We start from the raw sequence: 15,788 nt of genomic DNA on the forward strand, positions 1-15,788 counted from the left end.
AACTTGGGGCAAAAACCAAAGGTGTGCCTGCCATTTGGGGCAAAACCAAAGGTGTGCCTGCCACTTGGGGCAAAAACAGAGGTGTGCCCTGCCATTTGCAAGCACCCAGGGAAGGCTGTGGCAGTGCAGCACGGCAGGCACTCTGCTCACTCCCACACAGGCCCAGCTCTAGGTTGGTTTTCACCCCAGAAATTCCAACACCCCCAAGCAGGGCCAGGGCTGGGCAGTGCCCCAGGCCCTGAGGGGAGAGCACACTCCAGGCTATTACCACAGCAGTCGCTGTACTCCTGTGAGGAAGGCACCTTCAGCTCTGCCGCCGGCCGGCCCAGCAGCGCCTCGCCCGCCGCCGCCGTGGGCCCGGGCAGGCCCGAGGACGCCTCCTGCTTGAGGTCGATGGCGACGGGGCCGGGCAGAGAGACACCGTAGAGGAAGTTGGTGATGGCAATGGCCGAGGGGGCGTCCTGCGAGCTGGGTTTGGCCACGGGGCCGTTGTTGGCACCAGAGTCCCGGCTGCCCTTGGAGGCGAGGGAGGAACAAGTTAACTCGATGTTGGGGTTGGGCTCTCGGCTGGGCTCATCTGCTGGCCTGAGGGGAAGGAAGGGAGAAGAGGAGGGAAAAACAGGTTCCTTTGAGCCCATGGCAGTGCTAAGGTGCAACAAGAAAGGATGTGGGTGGGGAAGAAGAGCCATGCATGGGAGGGTGGGACAGCACCAGCTGCCAGGCTTCTTGTTGAGGAGCACCATTACAGGAGACCATTAGAGCACCTCTCCTATTTGGAAAGGCTGAGAGAGTTGAGATTGTCCACTCTGAAGAAGAGAAGGCTCTGGGGAGAACATACTCTGGCCTTCCATTACCCAAAGGTACTGGAGGGCTGGAAAGGGACTTTTGACAAAGGCAGGGAGTTACAGGACAATGGGGAATAGCATCAAACAGAAAGAGGGTTGGTTTGGATTGGATATTAGGAAGAAATTCTTCCCTGTGTGGGTGGTGAGGCCCTGCCACAGGTTTCCCAGAAAAGCTGCAGCTGCCCCATCCCTGGAAGTGTTCAAGGCCAGGCTGGATGGGGCTTGGAGCAACCTGGGATGGTGGAAGGCATCCCTGCCCACAGCAGGGCTTGGAACGAGATGGTCTTTAAGGTCCCTTCCAACCCAAACCATTCTATAGTTCTGTTCTGTGATTCACAAGTTACATCCATCACTCAAACTCCTGAGCATCTTCAGGCACTTAAATGGTTCTTGTCTTCCTTAAGTGGAGCTGGTTAGTCAAAGCTGGTTAGTTCAGAGCATTTTTTTATAGCTAGGACCAAGCTGCACAGCTCCATGCCCAGTGCATTTAAGGGGTAAAACCTTTTACGACCACAATCACTTGGCTCTATTGCCTATGCCAGCCCCCAGCACCCATGGCACATTCAAGGGGGAGCTCAGTCAGCCTGCAAATGAGTTTCAGACTGAAGAAACCAACGTGCTCCACATGAGACAGGGAGCCACAAGCTCACAGACAGCACAAATTCTGCCTGTCCTACTTTTAGCTGTCTCAGCCTGATTTTCCAGAAGCATCAAGCCTTTAGAGGAGGTATTTGGTCATGCTCAGCATTTTTCTGAATGGATCTGAGGTGCTGCCAGCAAGGCAAATGCAGGGGAAATGCACCTAAAACTACTGAACCCCTTGCATAAATGTGGCCAAAAGGGGGATTTTGCTCTGCTGCAGTCCCCCACTTCCCTCCTTGCCTGGCATTAAAAAACCCATTTCAGCCTGGGAAGACACTTGCAGCATTTACCCTGGAAATCCCTCTGGAGACAGAAAGCACTTAGCTTACCGCAGTGGAAATTTTGGCAGAGACACATAAAAAGATGCAGTTAATGTGCATGTTTACATACACTTTTTATAGAAATGAGCCTGAAATGGACTCAAGCCCCCCAACACGAACAAATCTCTGTGCAAGGCTGGATTTGGCATGGCTGGACCTAGGTTTGTGGGTCCTGAGGAGAAGCTGGGACATGGGAGGGACCCTCCTGCCTGTGCCACCATCCCAAGGGCTCGCTGCTCTCCTGCTCCTTGGAGGTCCCCAAAATTAAAATTACCTTTTTAGCCTGAAGCGGATGCTGTGGCTGTGCTCTAGGATGGCCATCAGGGATTTCACATCATACTCCAGGGGTTTCTTAAAGCTGATTCCCTCAGGCAAGCCAGTCACTGCCAGTGAGCCTGGCTCTTTCAGGAACCTCTCGTAGGGCAAAGGGACCACGCTGCTCTTCCCCATGGCTTCACCTGGGGAGGGGACACAGTTACACACTGACAAACCCCCTGTGCCCCTCACCACGGCTGAGCTGGGCTGGAGCACTAAATGCAAGAGCAAGAAATACCAACAGGATCACTCGGAGAAAAAACCCATTCCTACCTTCACACTTAGCATGCAAGGCACTCCAATTCCTTTCTAAAAGCACTAATTAATAAAAAGCTCATAAAAGCCAATAAACAGATGTCTCATCATTCAGGTTTCACAGTAGAATCCTCAGCTGGGGTCACTTGGCACAAGCTCACCCCTGGGAGTGCCCAGCCATATGCCAGCGAGGTACATGGCCATCAGCAGGGTGGGAGGGAGCCAAGGGCTGACAAAGACAGCAGAGGAGCTCACAATGATTTTTATCTCATGCTTACTGAGATATTCTGGGAACTCATTTCGAGTCAGTTTTCTTATTTTACCTCCTGGAAGAACGGAAAACAGTTTGATTGCTGTTGCTGTCAAGCAGCTTTGATTCACTTTGACAGACAAGGAAAAAAACCAAAACCAACAATCTCCCTCCATCCCACTATTCACAGACAGCTTGAACATTGATACATTTGACTGCACAGTCCTCTGCAGCTGCCCAGAACTCTCACCTGCTCCCTTCAACGCTGGCAACACAGTCCCACCATGTGCCTCTGGCTCCATTTTACCTCTGCCACCAAAATCTCCCTAAGGAGTCAGGTACAAATTGCTTTTCCTTCCCTTGTAGCAGCATTGCCATTATATAGGGATTTTCTAAACCAGATAAATAGCCTGTGTGCCCAGACCAGGGCTGCTCTGCTATACTTTACAGGCAAAACACCATCAGAAAAACAGCCTGCTCTGAAGGATTTCAAAACCCTCAGGCCACTCTCTGGGGAAAAATTACTTTGGAAACCAACCCAAGCCACTGTGATCAATAAACATGGTGCTGAAAGCATGAAGCACAAGAAACAGTCATGCAGGAATGCAACCTGGCTGGCAAAGCAGTGTCCAGATGCAGAACATCTGGTGGCACGATACAGTGCCTGCACCTTCATCTCCAGGCTGAGGGGCAGGCAGAGAAGGTTATAGCACCCTTAAGTTGTTGAGGGATTTTATACTGTGGATTTGCTTTCCAATCTTTTCTTTTTTTATTCCCTTCTTCTTAAAAAATACCCAAAACCAAAAGATCTTACAGAAATACTGCAAATCTTGTGACACTGCCAGCAAGTCCTTACTAAAAGTGATTTTTTTCACCATGTCCTTTGAAGGAATGCATTATAACTAACAATGTGCAACTTGCATGGGCCATTAAGGCTTCTTAAAGGGAGGATTGATAATATTTTAATTAAGCAAATAACCAAAGTTTTAAAATAAGCCTCTGAACCATGACACCATGAGTTTACTTTCTGTAAGCTGACAGTTTCCCTGCCCCAATGTGCAGCTCTCCACCTCCCTTCATCACCTCTCTTCACGATTGGGAGAGGCTCCCAATGTCCACAGTGGCTCCTTATCAACCCAATGCTCAAGAAATCCCCAAACATATTTTTATGGGGACTGTGTTATTGTCAAGGTGACCTTCAGAAGCCTTGCACTGCTGCACAGAGACTCATGGTTTGGCCAAAGAGACAATAATCATCATTAATGCCTGTTTAATAGAAGCCACTGGTAATCAGTCATCCTGTTGGTGCAGAGATTACCAAGCTCTGGAGGGAATCTTTTTAACTGAGCATTTTAAAAGGTTTTTTGTTTCCAATCCTTATTGATGAAAGGATAAAAAAAAAAACCTAAGAATTGTAATTGTCAAACTCTCACAGTCCTCTCAGTGTTACAAACAGAATCACCCTGGGGCATCTGCTGTCTCCTGTGTATTTCTCCCCACTCAACCAGGAGAGGCCTTTCCCAGTGGGAATGAAGGGAGGGCAGCAGCAGCTTTGTCAGGTTTCACCACAGAGAGGCTCAAGGATGGAAACAGCCGACACTACTGAAGCAGCAGCAAAGGCAGAATTACACCCAGTGCCAAAGCCAAAACTGCTGTCCCAGGGATGCTGGGCAGAGGACATGGCCAATGTGTCCCCACACACCTCCATACACCTTGAAAGTGCAAAAAGCCTTACTAAGCATCCAATGGATGGGCTGCCTGGCTCATAAAGCCCATGCGGATGCACCCTGATCAAGCTTTCCTAATGCAATTATGTATTTATTGTGTGTCAGATTTTAATAATTCACATATTCCCAAGAGGACAGCAAAGTTTGGCACTGTACCTGCAGCAGGACAATGAAACCTGCAGCTTGGAGAGGGAATTCACCAGAAAAAAACACCCTCTCCTTTCTGTTCCCTTGGTTCTCCTGCACCATCCCCTCCCTCATCCTTGGGCCCAGGCTTTGGAAGGCAGCAAGAGGATCTGATTGCTCCCATTAATAGAAATATTGCCTCTAAGTCCTTTAAGTGGCTTCAGAAAAATTTCAGTGACTGTCTGTCTCAGGGGAGAAGAGATGCCAGCTCCCTTTTCCTGTCTGTGAAGCTTGTGGAAGATGCTAGTAACAGCCAGCAGCAGCAACTCCTGCATGTGAGCCCAGCTTTGTTGGTGGCAGCTCCTGTTGTGTGGGAATGCCCATTCCCAGATCACATCCACAACCAGGGGCACTCAGGGAGCCCTGCACAGCCCCAGCAGGGCTCTGTATGAATCTCAGATGGTGATAGGGAGCCAGAAACAAACACCCAGTCCTGCAGATGGTCCAGCCACAGGGCCTGAACTCCCTAAAGCATCACACAGAACTAACACAACCTCTCAGCAGCATGGGGGAATAACTGGGGCTCTGTTTTCCAAGCCAGTTTTGCTCTTCCTACCCTGACTAGCACAGTTGCCAGGGGATGAGCCAGCAGCATGGCCACTACTGCCAGCTGTTCCATAGGGGTTCCAGTGGATCCTTGTCAGTGAGAAGGTGCTGCTGCTGCTCAAGCCACTGCAGACTGGGCCTGGAAGGAGCTCTGCAACCCACTGGGTTCCATACCAGCAGCCATATGGTCATCTATATTTAATTGCAGAAGCTTTATTGCTGGGGATGATGCATGTGCTGGAGCAGCACCACCTCATCTCTGGAAGTTGGGGCTGCAGGGCCACATGCTAGAAAATCATCTGTTTTCTTTTTAAATAGACTTGCCAGGGAAAAGAGAGTGAATCTAAATATCTCCAACACAGGGCTATGAAAGCTGCTGTGGATGCAGTAGCAGGGATAAAGGTGTGCTTGGAAATCATATCTGAGGCTTCCCGTAGTCAGGGGGGACAAAGGATGCTTCATTCAGCACAGGGATTTTTTTGGGCTTAGTTTGGGGCACTGGAAAATGAAGAAGCAGTGGCCAAACCCCATCTCAATGCAGTGCTAACCCTGTACAGGAGCACATTTCACCATTTCACCAGGCACCTGCTCCCACACCGAGGAGCTGGCCTGGCATGAAAGCCACAGCTGGTGGCAGTGCTGGGCAGCTCAGTGAGCCCCAGGGACATTCCATATCCCCAAAGGGAAGCATGAAGGTTCTTACTATAAAGCACATCAAACACTTCCTCTACCATCTTCCTGAGGAGGTACACATCTGATCCCTGGTCCGGGGACACCCTGAGCACCCTTTGCCCGCACTCCTTTGCCTTCTTCTGCACCTCTGCGTCCTGCTCCTTCCTCTGCTGGATTCCTGAGGGGGAGAGGAGAAAACAGGAGTCACTGTGGTGACAATGCCAGTGTCCCAGCCCTCACACCCACCTCAGCCCCTAGCTTGGATGATCCCAGCAGCCCCAACACGCAGGGAAAGGTATGGCAATAGGCAGTGGTGCCAGCACTCATCCGGTGCCTGCCCCCTTTTCCCTGGCTTTTCCCACTCAGCCAGGCTGAAACAGTTATGACTAATTGGGCAGTCCATTTCTAGTCTCTGGTTTCAATCTGCTTAGCCTTCAATCTCTCAGGAAAAGAAAATACGCCTTTCTTGGAGGCTTTTTTACCCTTCAGCATCACATAGCTCAGTAATACCAGCTATTTCCTGCTAATTTCCCCTATTAAACCTCAAATAAAGCATATCTTCAGCATTGACTTCTTTGCATCTCTAAATGCACAGAAAATTAAACACTACAAATGTATTATTGCTGTTCTATCCACAGTAATTTGCAAGGGATTTTCAGTGACAAAGGACTAATTCCTTCATCATCCTCGACAGACTCCTACTGGCAGTCGGGCCTGGATACTGCCTGGGTGCTCAAGGAGCTCACAGATCCTCCTGTGGAAAAAGTCCATGGCTGGGACATCACAGGGAATGGTCAAGAGCAACATGGGACACACACAGAACTGGACACAGCAAAGTAAACAGCCATGCCACCCCTGGAAAGTTCCATATGCCTCCCACAGCATGGCAAAACAGGCCCTGGAAAACTTTTTTTGGGTGTTTTACCAAGGTTGTGAAATGCATCTGCATCATCCAAGTGCTGCCTGTCCCTCCTGCACTGGCATTAATTCTGATCACTGTCAGTTCCCCCCTGCATCATAAGAGGCAGGACCAGAGGCTCAGATAAAGGGGGGTGCTCTGTGTCCCAGAGAGATAAGAGGCTTCTTACATCTCCAAGTGATGTCTGCTTTAGATTAATTCCCATCTTTCTAAGAGGGCAGCAAGAAATCAGAGGCACTTCCAGGGATATTTTCCACTGTGTGCCAGTTGTAGGGGCTTTATGGAGTGGAGTTGAGTCTGGGCCTGTATAATTCAAGACAGAGTTATCACATTTCACCCTGTCTGCAGCATCATCCCCTTTACTCAAACCCCATCCTCAACATTTCTGTTTTCAACCAGACATGACTATTTCTTTTTGACAAAAGTATAAATGAAACCAAAGAGAGGGGAATCAGGATCTAGTGCCAGGTGCTTTGCCCCTGCACAGCAGTAGGGCATCAACCAGGATGTATCATGGAATCAGAGAACAAGTTTGGGTCAAAAGAGACCTTAAATCCCATCTGATTCCACTCCCCTGCCATGGGCAGACACCTTCCACTAAACCAGATTGCTCCAAGCCCTGTTCAGCTTGGCCTTCAACACTTCCAGAGATGGAGCAGCTGCAGCTTCTCTGGGCAACCAATCCAAATAGCTCCTAACACCCAAAAGAAGAATTCCTTACTAACACCTAACCTAAATCTCTCCCATTTTAGTTTAAAATTATTATTCTCTCTTGTTCTATTCATTATCTGCCTGGGCAAAAAGTCACTCTCCCTCTTTTTTATAAGTCCCCTTTAGGTACTGGAAGGAGCTCTCAGGATTCTCTTCTCCAGACTGAAGAACCTCTCTCAGCCTGAGGAAACACAAGGGATTTCCCTCCCTTTGGTCACCCCACTGCCATCCACATCTTGAGGGTGGTGGGAAGAGAATGCAGAGCTGCCCATGAATGAAGAAACATCTCCCAAATGCCTCCTGTCCTGCAGAACACAGGGGAGGATAACTAACCAGGATGTGAGAGGATGGAATGGTGGAGCTGGCCAGCAGCTGCCCAGGGCAGCAGGATGAGGGGCTGGGCAGAGCCATGGCAGAGAGCTGCTCCTGTAGAGCCATGCACTGAACAACACAGTGACCTGGGCAGCTTCAGGTGTCACCAGAGCAAGCCCTTCCTGAACAATCTCTCCAATGGATTAAGCACCCATGTGGTTTCTGTCAACACCATGTATTTCTCTCCACTGACATCCCACTGCAGAACAGATCTGGGTCTGGTGTCCTCCGCACCACCAAAACCAAATCCCATTCCAGCTTCTATACTGAGTGAGGAAAGCAGAAGTTAGCATGCTGGGGACAATGCTGTCCTAGAAAAGAGGTCCACATTCACAGAATGGCTCCCACCCTCCCTTCAGCTCCCAGACTGTTTTTTGGAAACTGGCAGAGATACACAGCTGGGACAGAAGGCCTGCAACACACAGGTATCCCTCAGATCCTTGGTGAATCTGATCTGAGACTGGGGGAACACAGCTCCTGTTCAAGATACCCTGTCACCACTGTTCATCCCTCAAAAACACAAGCAGCTCCACAACAACAACCAATCCATTCCTGTTTTTCCAAAACCAGGAAAAAAAGCCTTGGACCAAGAAAACCCTTCTGCTCCTGGGAGGATCTTCAGGACCAACTATTTCTGCCAAGTCCTCAAAAACCACTGCTGGAGGCTAACAGCAGCAGGGCAGCAGAGCAGCCATCCAGCCCTGAGCCACCTCAGGGTTGCTTCAGGAGAGAAAACAAAGGGAAGGGAAGGGAAGGGAAGGGAAGGGAAGGGAAGGGAAGGGAAGGGAAGGGAAGGGAAGGGAAGGGAAGGGAAGGGAAGGGAAGGGAAGGGAAGGGAAGGGAAGGGAAGGGAAGGGAAGGGAAGGGAAGGGAAGGGAAGGGAAGGGAAGGTTCGGGAAGGGAAGGTTCGGGAAGGGAAGGGAAGGGAAGGGAAGGGAAGGGAAGGGAAGGGAAGGGAAGGGAAGGTTCGGGTCCGGGAAGGGAAGGGAAGGGAAGGGAAGGGAAGGGAAGGGAAGGGAAGGGAAGGGAAGGGAAGGTTCGGGTCCGGGAAGGGAAGGGAAGGGAAGGGAAGGGAAGGGAAGGGGCTCTGGCTGCAGCTCCCTCCCAGTTCCTCCATCACTTCAAACAGCCCTCATCCCCACGGACTGACACACAGCACTGCAGTGCCCACTCTGTGCTCAGTAGGGGTCACAGCTGGCACAGCTGGAGCGCCAACCTTGCCATGGAAGATGGAGCAGGTGCAGATACTCACTGCAAAACTTCTGGAAGTCAGCCTGGAGCTCCTTGCGGGCGCTGAGGAAGACCCTTCCCTTCTCAGTGCCCAGCACGAAGGCGCTCTCCTCGTGCACGGCGATGCAGGCGACCTCCGCGTTCAGCTTGGACAGCGCCGAGCACTGTTGGAGGCACCAGGTCAGCACAGCACAGCTGGGGCAGCTCCTTCCCACCCCTCCTTCCCACCCCTGCCAACTCCAAGTGGGTTTTATCCTTCCCATCAAAAAGATTCTCCCATCAAAAGCAGCGCTCTGGTTTATCTCAGAATTTCATGGGTTTACGGCGTCGCCTAAAAAATTTCGGTGATTTTACAGCTCTACAAAAATACCCAGCTGGAAAACAAGAGCTATTTACCCATTGTTTTATTTCACTTCTTCCTAGCCTAAAAATAAACATTTTATTGCATTTCTTTAAAGGAAAACATTCCTGTAAAAAAAAAAAATCTAACAAAAAACCCACACCACAACCGATAACAATTTGCATTTTTCCACCAGCTCTAATGGAATAAGGAACACGGGAATCTTATTTCAGCTGCAGAACACTAATATGGTCAAAGTCCAGATTAGTGGAACGATTCTTCTTGTACAGTTATGCAAAACAACAAAGAGATGGAAAAAACTTCTTCCATTAATCCATTTTATGTAACATGCCCTTCCTGCTCTACATAATTCACACGTATATGAATTTTTATTAGTATTTTTTATATTATAATAGTTACTCAGTGCTAGCAGCCTGAGTCATATTCCTATAGCTACAGCACTGGTGCTAGGTAGATGCTATCCCCAGGTCATCATTTAAATGGGTAAAAAAGGGGGGATTTTCCCAGCATCAGCCCTGGTTAGACACATCAACAACCCCACAGAGGAGCTGGAGGATGCTGGCAGCCAGGGAGGGAGCAGGAGAGCAGGGGAGTTACATGGACCAACCCCCCTAAGCTACCTCCAGCTCCCTGCACACACCTACAATGAGCTTCACTTGTGTGGGCTTAAACCAGCTTCTCTGCTGGGTCATTTTACCTCCTGCTCACCTTCTTCAAGGAGGCATTGAATCAAATCCCACAAAACCAATATTTTTAAGAAGCCTCCTTTCAAAACCCAGTCCCAAAGACAAGTATTTTGCTCAAAACGTCCAACACTCAAAAAATAAACACAAAAACTAAGGTGTGTGAGATTTGGGTGCAGAACAAATCCAAAACCTAAGCCTGCTTGCTGACATGCATGTGGCCCTGTGGTTTATTTACCAGGCAGCTCAGTGAGCACAGAGCCTGCCACTCTGAAGGGCTGGGATAAAGGCTGAATTTCAGGAGCAGCTTGGCTCCCTGGCCCCTGTGTAAGCTCCTAACAAGGACTGCATAATAATGAATATTCGTTAAGAAGCCAAACTATGGTAACATAATTTGTTGTACAGGATGGCAAGTATATAAATCATCAAAGCTGCTTGGGGTGTGTAGGCTCCAGGAAACCTGCTCCTTAGTGGGGTGGTGATGTCAAAGAGAAGGAAATTGGTATTAATGAAAAAACCTCTACCTGCACAGAGAGGAAAACATATCCCAGATAAATGCATTACATATGACTGGACTTTAAAAAGAGAGAGCTATTTAGCACATCTCATTGCATTAGACATTTGTTACTACACATCCTCTTTCCCTTATTGATCACATTCACAGTTAAAAATAAGATTAGCTCTGGTCCACGAGACTTAATCCAGACAGTTATCTTGTTTATGTAAGCACGGCTGACTTAGGCGAGGCTTCCACTGGGAATTCTACGTCAAAAGATATGAAAGTTATTTTCTTTGTTCTCAGAGATAAAAAGCCATTGTTCTGCTGTAAATGCTCACGGTAACATTGGTAAAACAGCAAGAAAAAAAAAAGCCAACCACCCTTCAGCCAGTTGATATCAACATAAATATTAATGGGAAAACAATACACATCTGAGATTAACTTGTGCTGACTTTATGATCCTTATGGCTGTCAGGGCAGGAAAGGGTTTTTATTTCTCAGCAGTTCCCTGGGCTTTCCAGCAGCAGAGGAGAGCGGAATGAGCTCACCAGGCATCGTGTGCCAGCCCTGCACCCAGACCGCCTTGCTAAATGGAGGCCAAAGGAGGGAGGGGGATGGGGACAGGGGTGCCACCAGCCTCTTACCATGGAGTCTAAGGCAGACACTAAGCTGGTGATGATTTCGTCTCTCTGGGGAAAAACCATATTCCACTGGTCAGCTCTGGAGGTGGGGAGTGTCACATCTAAAGGCTTCCCTGCCAAGGCCATATTCACCTGAAAATAGAAAAAAAAAAATAAAAGAGCTGTGTATCACTGTTACTAACAGAGAGTGTAGCTGAGCACCACCAGAGAAACCTCACTTCCATTGTGTGGTACAGGAGCAATGCTGGCACAGGAACACAGGGGAAACTGAGGCATGCAGAGAGGCCACAGCAGCCTGAGCCCCACAATCCCCATGAGTCCTCTGCTAAAGGCAGATAACTGCAGGAGCTGCTGAGCTGTAATCAAACCCCAACGCTGTGTGCACCAGCAGTGGCCAGATCATCTCTGGAGCATTTGGAGCTCACCCTCGAGGAGATGCCACCACCACAGCGGCCACTGGACCAGCTGCATGGTGGGACACCCCAGATTGCAGCCTGTGGCCATGCAAGGCAGAGGATGTGGTGCTGAAGTGGGCACAGAGCACTCTGATGGCAGCTGCGAGCAGGGGGTGATGGCTCTGTCCCCATGAAGACACCGTGCTGACTGTCCTTGTGCCTCCTGCTCTAAATCCTGGGCAAGAGGAGAGCCTGCCACCCAAAGTGTCCCTGAAGCAGGTCAAAGTTACACAGTGCTCTGAGATGCAGCTCATGGCAAGGGATTCCCTAATGAAACCACCCCACTCTGCAGCTCTTGGTGTCAGGGGGAACAGGACAAGATGCAGTGCAGAGACCACATACCTGAAAAAAGGCTCAGCCCAGAATCTCCATCCCCCACAGCCAAATGGGATAAAATGCTGTGACCCAGCCACAATGCAGCAGCAGCACCAGGCTCCTGCACCTCACTGTTCATGTCTCATCTCAACTCATGGTAATGCCAGTGCTGCAGCAACACTGAGGCAAGGTGTCACCCCCAAAACACCCATGCAGCACCCAACCACCCCCAGCACCCAACACACCCCTCCCAGCTACCAGCCCTCCATCTGCAGGGCACTGTTGCAGCACCCAGCCTTAATCCTGCCAATAAAGGGCAGCAAGTTAGCTCATAAACCACTTGAACCAGATCATAAATCATGTGCTCACAAATGGATGAAGGAGGCTAGAGAATCCCTAACAAGGCTGGATGGGCAGAAGGTGGGGAATATAGATGAAGCTGCCTGCACATAACTCAATTTACCACTCAGTCGATAACCACAGCTGCCCAGCCTCACTGAAAACATGGCTTAAAGGCAACAGCAAACCCCCAAATTCACCTTCCTGCCCTAGCTTGCACCTGTGACCAAGCAGAAGGAATTTGAATGCAAAGCAGAGCTGTGCTGCCCCATGAAATTGGGGAAATGGTGGGGTTTGGCCCAAAATAACAAGCTCCCCCACACTAGTATTTCTGCAGGTGCCTGAGCACACACATGTTATGAAGAATCACAGAATGGTTTGGGTTGGAAAGAGCCTTAAAGGCCATCCCATTCCTACCCCCTGCCATGGCAGGGACACCTTCCCAGTTTGCTCCAAGCCCCATCCAATTTCCTTGAGCACTTCCTGGATGGGACACACACAACTGCTCTGGACAAACTTCTATAAGGGTCTGCAACAAGCTAATGAAGAGGGGAGAGAAATCCCATTAACCAATAATGACTGAATTTCAGGAATTGCTCTGGATGAGCCCTCCAGGTTTTTCCCCATGTTACCAGCTCCTGAAAGCAGCCAAGCAGTGTAGGGGCTCCACTGGCACCTGTAGATGGCAGAGCTGGAACCTCAGCCACCAGGAAAATCCTTTTCCACCCATCTGACACTTTCTAACAAAGCTGATGGGCATCTCCTCCATGATAATCTTGGGGGGAAGGAACCTGGCCTGAATAGGCATCAGGAAATAAAGCAGGAAACTGAACATATGGTCCTGCAGCTGGGCACAGACCCCAGGTGTCCCCTGCTGGGGACAGGTCTGTGTCAGGCACCTCCAGCTTCACCATCACAGCAACACCAGGCAGAATCTGCCCTGCTCCAGCCCTGCAGCTTGTGCATGCAAGGATGGACAGACAGACAGACAGACAGACAGGAGCCCATTTCATCTGCAAGCTCCCAAACAGCTCTGCAGGAGCAGGGAACTTGGAATTCCCTATTTTAATGGATGCTGTGCTAATAAGAGATGCCTTGTTGCAGCTGGCAGGAAACAGGGAGGTGCTGGTGGTGCCAATGCTGGGCACCAAGCTGAGCTGGGCACAGCCACTGCCCTGCTCCAGGGAGCATCATTCCCTTCCTCACTCCCCTAAGAACTAGCTTAGAAAACAGCAAATTTTACTTTTAAAACCAGCAAAGTTTTGGATGCCTGTACAAGTTTCTGAGTGCCCTATTTATTACTAAATATGGCTGTTGTCACATGGACCTTCTGCTGCCTTCTAGTAGCATTTTGGAGCAGCAATCCCTGCCTTGGTGGGGCTGGTTGCATCCACTCAGAGAGCTGCACCAACCTGCTCAGCCATGGCCTCCCACAGGAATCAGCACTTCCAGGGAAGAGATGCTCCTCTCTTGGCTGCAAAAAGCAAAGCCACAAGCTGGGTCTGGCTGCAGAGAGGGAACCAATAGGAAATACAGGGATAACACCAATGGGAAATGGGGCAGGGTACCTGCACCCCCTTCCTGTCCTGCAGGAGACTGGGACAAAAAGAATCCCTTTCTCCTGGCTGATTGTTTAATAAGTACAGCAAGAATCACTCAACAAGAAAAAAAAACCCCAAAACATAACAAAAAGATGACTCAAGTGACACAATGGGATTTTAAGGGATGGGGGGGACAATATTCCAGTAAAGCTTTTAATCATTTGTGGTCACAAAGAGCATGACAGCGGATTTAAGGAAGGGTGGAATAAAAGGGAGGAAAGAAAACTTCACCAGCAAGTGCTAGGCTTTTTTAAATCAAATTAAGACACTGGGCTTGAAGTTGTTTGTCTAATTAAAGGGAAAGTCCTCTTTAGGAAAACTAGGGTAAACCATTCTTACAGCACTTCAGGCCGGCAGCAGGGAGCAGGGTGGGTGCAGAGCAGCCTGTCCTACTGAAACCCCACTCTGGGACACCACCAAAGGGTTGGTGTCACCTTCCCCAGGGGTTCTGCTCCTGGGACAGCCCCATCACACCTCTGCAAACTGAATCTCAACCCCAGGAGCAATGGGGACCATTGCTCAAGGACCATCACACCACTGTCACGGGGCCAAAGCAAATATTTGCACATTGTTTTAACATTTTTTAGGTTTTTTTGTAAAAAAAAGTTATCAAATTTTATTATTTTTTAATTATTTCTCATCCATAAAGTAATCTCAGGGGAACAGGGTGCTGTGCAACAGCTGGCACAGGATGTCATCTCCTGCTTGGCTCTTACAACATCTCCCTTGATAATCCTGGGAAAGATTAGAAACTTGGCCCCGGGGCAGTTTCACTCATGAATCACCTGTGCTGCAGCAAAGGGAAAACCAGGCAGGCTCATGAACTGCTGAGGAATGGGCCAGGGCCCCCCAGCCCTGCACCCACAGCAGCCACAGCCCCTCACCAGCCCCTCTAATGTTTCCATGGAGCAGCTGGAGGGGAAAAAAAAAAGAGGAAAGAAGAAAACTGACCATTGCACTGGTCCTGCCCACAGTTCCACACAATAGTGGCAGGAAATTATCCACTTATTCATTTTTCCAGGAAAATTCTAGCTGTTGCCTCAGTGGTTCTGATGAGATGGTGGGAGGCCCAAATGAAACCCAGTTCCAGCAAAATAAAAATATATATATACATTATAATTATATTATCTTAGGTGCCTGGTGAGCTGGAGCCATTTGAGCAAAAAGCCCTGGAAACCCCAGCAAGGGCAAAAGCTGAGGTAGGGACCAGGCTTGAATTTCCATTTGTGTTTTTTTCTCATTGCTTAAGCAAGAACTGCTATCAGAGGAGCAGATGTGACCAAGGAGCACTGTGACAGGGTCCCATGTTTGCCAAACAGCCGTCCTTGGGTTTTCTGCTGCAGCAGTGGGGATACCTGCTCCACATGGGCAATTTGATTTAACCCACCTGTCCTGCCAGCTAAACCCTAAAATCCCTTACAGCTAACTCAGTGCCAGCCTTCAGCCTCTGTGGCCACATCATCATCATCATCTCCATCTCAAGCAGATCATGCCCATGCCAGGATGGTTTGCTGTGTCCCTAAGAGGTGGCTGGTGAGTGCTCCATGAGCACCAATGGCAGTGGAACAGCAGATACAACTGTGCTCCAGGGCACTCACAAAATGCCCAGAAATACTCTCAGCTGTCTGAACACCCTGAAAAGCCCTAAGCCATGCCCTGTGTGTGGGTGCCCCTGCAGAACAGCCCTCCTGGGACAATAAAGGAGCTCTGGATTTTGAGGGAGCCCAGGTGCCGTGCTGCAGCATCTGCTGAGGACACATCCGATCCCCCAAATGTGGGTGTCCATGCACCCCCAGCCCCAAACCTGGTCCAACTGCTGCCACATCTCTCCACACATCCAAAAATTCCCTTTTATTTTGCTGGTTTTCACAGAATCACAGGATGAATTAGGTTGGAAAAGACCT

At 49.4% G+C, this 15,788-nt stretch overlaps 1 protein-coding gene across 4 annotated transcripts in view; it reads right to left on the minus strand.

The window, feature by feature from the left end:
• Nucleotides 1-15,788, minus strand: part of GTF2IRD1 (GTF2I repeat domain containing 1) — a 71,542-nt gene that overhangs the window by 39,495 nt on the left and 16,259 nt on the right. For all 4 annotated transcript variants that reach the window (XM_054287165.1, XM_054287163.1, XM_054287164.1 and 1 more), the window contains exons 2-6: nt 11,178-11,306; nt 9,013-9,154; nt 5,790-5,936; nt 2,082-2,265; nt 269-585 (exon numbers count right to left, since the gene is read on the minus strand). In XM_054287165.1, coding sequence (XP_054143140.1) covers nt 269-585; nt 2,082-2,265; nt 5,790-5,936; nt 9,013-9,154; nt 11,178-11,300 — 913 coding nt within the window. In that variant the 5' untranslated portion in view covers nt 11,301-11,306. The remainder of the gene's footprint in view (nt 1-268; nt 586-2,081; nt 2,266-5,789; nt 5,937-9,012; nt 9,155-11,177; nt 11,307-15,788) is intronic.

This window comes from Melozone crissalis, unplaced genomic scaffold (assembly GCF_028551555.1).
Source record: "Melozone crissalis strain CALT ecotype California unplaced genomic scaffold, PUWL_Pcris_2 ptg000057l_1, whole genome shotgun sequence".
Lineage (NCBI taxonomy): Eukaryota > Metazoa > Chordata > Aves > Passeriformes > Passerellidae > Melozone > Melozone crissalis.